This window comes from Mastomys coucha, chromosome X (genome assembly GCF_008632895.1).
Source record: "Mastomys coucha isolate ucsf_1 chromosome X, UCSF_Mcou_1, whole genome shotgun sequence".
Classification (NCBI taxonomy): domain Eukaryota; kingdom Metazoa; phylum Chordata; class Mammalia; order Rodentia; family Muridae; genus Mastomys; species Mastomys coucha.
The window spans coordinates 156,282,209-156,288,300 of record NC_045030.1 but is presented as its reverse complement, the minus strand read 5'-3'; the positions used below and the strand labels follow the sequence as shown (position 1 = coordinate 156,288,300).

At 40.1% G+C, this 6,092-nt stretch overlaps 1 protein-coding gene across 1 annotated transcript in view; it reads left to right on the top strand.

Moving 5' to 3' along the window:
* The window catches only part of Syap1 (synapse associated protein 1), a 28,717-nt gene that overhangs the window by 4,269 nt on the left and 18,356 nt on the right, over positions 1–6,092 (top strand). Inside the window, exon 2 of the mRNA XM_031384023.1 lies at positions 3,822–3,895. Coding sequence (XP_031239883.1) covers positions 3,822–3,895 — 74 coding nt within the window. The remainder of the gene's footprint in view (positions 1–3,821; positions 3,896–6,092) is intronic.

Here is a 6,092-nt window from a genome sequence, read left to right as displayed (position 1 = left end):
GTCTGTCGTGCTTCGTATCAACCCCAGGCCCTTGCACATGCTAGGCATTCTAGGCAAGCTTCCCTACCAAGTTGTATTGAGCATCTACTATGTGCTAGACCTATACTAATACTGCACTAAGACTATACTAAGAATGTAATACTTGGGTGGATCCCAGTGGTGGAACATGTGCATAGTGTATTCAAGGCCCTGGGTTAGATCCTTGGCACCAAAAATTGTATACATATAGCCAGGTAATGGTTCACACCTGTTATCCCAACATCTGGAGAGCTAAGAAGGAGGATTGCTGGGAGTTTGAAGCTATATTCCTAGCCTGACCTATGTAGTAAATCCAGGCCAGCTTAGGATACAAAATGAAAAACTAGTTTACTAGACATGTTAGAGAAGAGAGTCAATCAAAAACCAAAGCCAAGCTAGGCCCTGTGGTGCACACCTATGGTCTCAGTACTCAAGAGGCTAAGGCAAAAGGATTGCCAGTAGTTTTGAGACCAGCCCTATTTAGATTAGCAAGGCCTAGTCTAAAAACAAAACAAATAATTAGAAATTAAAAAAGAAATGAATCTAGCCGGGTCCTATAACTCCAGCATTTGAGAGGCAAAGGTAGAAAGATGCATGCATGGGAACTTTACTTTAGAGTGGATTGCTCTGGGTTGCCACGTGTTGGGAATTAGTGGAGTTAGTCTCTTATCAGCTAGGTGTGTATCACCTTAGTATCCTCAGTATTCAGCTTCTAGCTGTTCATTGACAATTTGTTTCCATCCCTATCATTCATTGCTTATATTTTGTCTTTTGCTTTGGTTTCACTCCTCAATAGATTCTAGATTCTTTTCTTATCCCTCCCCCCTCATCTTTATTACCTTTATTTACTTTTGGCCTGTGTGTGGCAGAGGACAACTTCCAGGAATGGGTTCTATCCTTATACCATATGGGTCCCAAGGATTGAATTCATGACATCAGGTTGGCAGCAAGTGCTTTTAACAGCTAACCTATCTCAATAACCTTTCTAATTATCTTATTGTTTTTTTAAAGATTTATTTATTTATTATATGTAATTACACTGTAGCTGTCTTCAGACGAAGGAGTCAGATCCCATTATGGATGGTTGCTGGGATTTGAACTCAGGACCTTCGGAAGAGCAGTTGGTGCTCTTAACCACTGAGCCATCTCTCCAGCCCCCTATCTTACTGTTAATTTTGTATATGTATGATAGGGCTTGTCCCTTGGAGCTAGAATTATAGGTGGGTGTGAGCCACCTGACAATGGATGTTAGCTAGCAACTGCAAGAGTAGTATGGCACCTGAGGATGTCAGAATGAATCAGATTCCCCTGGAACTGAAGTACAGAAGTTGTGAGCCACTACATATGTGCTCATATAAGACCTGGGTCTTCCGAGAAGAGTAGCAAGTGCTTTTAACCACTGAGCCATCATCTCTATCCCTTGTCATGAAGTCTAAACCACTAAACCATCTCTAAAGCTTTCTTTTATTTTGAGTTAGGGTTGTACTATATGTTTTTGGATGGGCTGGAATTTATTGTGTAGTCCAGGATGGCCTTGACTTGACTTGACTTGACAGAGATCTACACAGAGAACTGCCTGCCTCTGCCTCCCAAGTGCTTTTTTTTTTAAGATTTATTTATTATTATATGTACATACACTGGAGTTGTCTTCAGACAAACCAGGAGAGAGCATCAGATCTCATTAGAGATGATTGTGAGCCACCATGTGGTTGCCGGGATTTGAACTCAGGACCTTTGGAAGAGCAGTCAGTGCTCTTAACCACTGAGCCATCTCTCCAGCCCCCAAGTGCTAAGATTAAAGCAGATTGTGGTGCCCAGCTTTTTTTTTTTAAACAGCATTTCCCTCTGTAGCCCAGGCTATCTAGAACTTAAAGCAATTATTTGTCTCAGCTTCCCAAGGGTCAAGGATTACAGGCATACACCACTATGCCCAAAGATAAAGAATACTTATTAATTTTGCTAGTTGACCCAGCGATGTCCTTTATATTATTTTTACCCAGAATCTAGTTAAGTTCAAAAACTAGTTGAGGATATGATACTATATCCTATCATTTCTCTTAGCCTTCTTTAATCTGGAATGTTCTAACCTTTCTGTGGTGTTTTGAATATGCTTGGCCCAGGGATTGGCACTATTAGGAGGCCTTGTAAGAGGAAGTGTGTAACTATGGGGGTGGGCTTTGAGACCCTCTTTGTCTTAGGGTTTTACTGCTATAAACAGACACAATGACCAAGGCAACTTTTTTTTTTTTGGTTTTTGTTTGTTTGTTTTTTCGAAACCAGGTTTCTCTGTATAGCCCTGGCCCTGGCTATCCTGGAACTCACTCTGTAGACTAGGCTGGCCGCGATCTAAGAAATCCACCTGCCTCTGCCTCTCAAGTTCTGGGATTAAAGGCGTGCGCCACCAGCAACTCTTATAAAAACAACATTTAGTTGGGGCTTGTTTACAGGTTCAGAGGTTCAGTCAGGTATCATGAAGGTTGGAGTATGACAGCTTCTAGGCAGGCATGGTGCAGGAGGAACTGAGAGTTCTACATCTCCATCTGAAGGCTGCTAGCAGAAGACTGACTTCCAGGCAGCTAGGATGAGGGTCTTAAGCCCATGCCCACAGTGACACACCTACTCCAACAAGGCCATACCTCCTAATAGTGCCACTCCCTAGGACAAGCATATGAAAATCATCACGCTACTCATAGCTGCCAGGAAACAGTCTGTTCCTGGCTTCCTTTGGATAAAGATGTAGAGTTCTCAGCTCCTTCAATGCCATGCCTGCCTGGCTTCTGCCATGAGTCTTGCCTTGATGATAATGGGCTGAACCTCTGAACCTGTAAGCCAGCCCTAATTAAATGTTGTCCTTTATAAGACTTGCCTCTGTCATTGTGTCTCTTCACAGTAATGAAAGCCCTAACTAAGACACTTTCTTTGTCTTTGTCTTTTTTTTTTTTTTTTTTTTTTTTTTCGAAACAGGGTTTCTCTGTGTAGCCTTGGCTGTCCTGGAACTTTTTTTGAGACATGGTCTTGGTAGTCTTGGCTGACCTCACATTTGCTATACAGCTGAAGTTGTCCTTGAATTCCTGGTCTACCTGACTCCACCTCCAAGTACTGAGGGTGGACTGCTCTCCCCTTAATATATTTTTCTATATTTGAGCTTTGTCTGATATTTCTTCATGATTAGAATCAGATTGTGTATTCTTGATATTTTTTCCTTCTCAAAATAACATGTTCAGGGGTCCTCAATGTGTTTCTCCCCTACTGTTTGTATATATGTGTACATGCATACATATATGTGTGCTACTTTGTACATGTGGATGTCAAAGGATTCTTCCCAAGCATCAAATTCAGGTCTTCAGTCTTACTGGTAAACACTTTTACCCAATGAGCCCAATGATATCAATTTTGATTATCTGATTAAATTGCTGTCAAATTTCTGTACTGTGTCATTCAAGTACATTATCGGCCAAATGCATACATGCCTAAAGTTTACAAAATGAGTCTGGGTATTACACTAAATAACCATATTTGTTTGTTTTTTGTTTTTTAAGACAGGGCCATATTTGGATCTTATTGGATAATAACCTTCCTTGTTTTTTTGAAATGCAGATTATGGTAAAACTATTGTAACTATATAGTGCCTGCAGAAGCCAGAAGAGTATATCGGATCCCCTGAACTGGAATTAATATAGGCAGTTATGAGCTGCCATATGGGTGCTGGGAACTGGAGCCAGGTTCTCTACAAGAGCAGCAAGTGCTCGTAACCACTGAGGTATTTTTCTAGTCCCTGTAACCTTTCTTTTCTTCCTGTATAGAAGCAGCTGTGCCTCCATGGGTTGAGAGTCATGATGAAGAGACAATTCAACAGCAGATTTTGGCTTTATCAGCTGTAAGTACCCTGTAAATACCCCATGTAAATAACACTTTTCTCCTGTCGTGGTACATCTCTGTCCATAGGACTTTATCTTTAGCTGAATTTTTATAATATACAATTTTTATAGGTTCTTGTTTGGGTTTGAGTATCTTGTTTTTGGGGACTGGGTTTCACTATGTAGCCTAGGCTTGCTACAACTATCTGTTTGAGCTACCCTAGTACTGAGGTTACAAATGTGTACCACCATGCCTAGCTTTTACAATTTGGTTGATTGGTTGGTTGGTTCGGTTTGAGACAGGGTCTCAGTAAATAGCTCTGGGTATCCTAGAATTTACTATGTAGACCAGGCTAGCCTCAAACTCACAGAGATCTGCCTGTCTTTGCCTCCCAAGTGCTGGCTGGAATTAAAGACATGTATGTACCATTACATCTTACTTTCTTTTAAAAGATAAGTCCTTGAGCAGCAAGCTATATCCCTAGCCTTTGTTGTTGTTGACTCAGTGAGTTTCTTTAAAATTGCAAACAGGATCATGAGTGAGATGTTATTTACAGGAACGTGGCCAATTTACTAATATCTATACCACTGAAGAAAATGTTGAGATCTTTAGGCAAGGGTGGGGGGTCATTTGACAGTCACTCACTGATAACTTTCAGTTAGTGCACGCTTTTCTTTTTTCAGTATGTTAAAGTATAGCCTATTATGTCAAATCATTGTTTTAGCCTTAAAAAGGTAGAAGCTCATACGTGTAATCTTAATACTCTGGAGACTGATGACGGAAGATTGGCACTAGCTTGAGGTTAGGCTAGACTATATGGTGAGACTGTTTCCAAAAAAAGAAGAGATTCTTTTATATGATTTAATAATCTTTTAAGATATGGTAGCATATGAAGTTTTAAGGAAGAATTGTAGTAGCTCTTGTGGATGGAATTATTATATTCCATATTTTCTGCTTACCTACATATGTTTATTGACAATTGACATTGATAAATTCCATTTACTGGCCCACAAAACCTTATCTCAGGACTTGAAGAAATGTAACCATAGCATCCAGAAATAATGTTGCAGATGATAAAAGCTAGCTGGGCAATGGTGGTGCATGCCTTTAATCCCAGCACTTGGGAGGCAGAGGCAGGTGGATTTCTGAGTTCGAGGCCAGCCTGGTCTACAAAGTGAGTTCCAGGACAGTCAGGGCTATACAGAGAAACCCTATCTCGAAAAACCAAAAAATAAAAACCAAACATGATAAAATCCAATGCTTTTATCCCTCTTGGACACTGAGGGGGCTGAGACTCTGGTGTTATGCTTACTTTTCTGTGTTCTCTCGGAGAGCAAAGGCCAACTTGATCAAAGCTCAGTGCAAAAAAAAAAAAAAAGCTCAATGCATGGCACATGACTTTATGAATCCATATTTGCTCTGTGATTAGTAATTTTTACTTATTTATTTTTAATCTATAATGGGTATTGTATGCCTGCATATATAGATCTATATACCATATGTGTACCTGATGTACTTGTAGACCAAAAGGAGGTGTAGGATCCCCTGGAATAGAAGTTGCAGATAATTATGAGCCTCTATGTGAGTGCTTGGCATCAAACCCAGGTCCTCTGAAAGAGCAACCAGTGTTCTTAACTGCTGAGCCAAATGTCCAACACTTCCCTTTTTTGATTTTTGAGACAAGGTCTTACAACATAACTCTAGCTGGCTGAGAACTTAGATAGCCACCTGACCCTGCCTCTCAAGTGCTGGGATTTAAAGCATGTTTTTGGTTTTAATCTAGTTTTTCTTTTTTAAAAAATAAATTATTACATTTACTTATTTTGTATGTTTTTGCATGTATGCACACAATACAGCAATATGAACATCACAGTATACCATGCAAGGACTTAGCTCTCTCCTAACACTTGGGTTCTAGGAATCTCTGAGCTATCTCATTGGACATTCTTCTTTTTTTAAGATTTATTTATTTATTATATGTAAGTACACTGTAGCTGTCTTCAGACATCCCAGAAGAGGGCATCAGATCTCATTACGGATGGTTGTGAGCCACCAAGTGATTGAGATCACAGTATAACATGTAAGGACTTAGCTTTCTCCTAACATGTGGGTCCTAGGAATCTCTGAGCTATCTCATTGGACATTTTCTTTCTTTTTTGGTTTTTTGAGACAGGGTTCCTCTGTATAGCCCTGGCTGTCCTGGAACTCACTCTGTA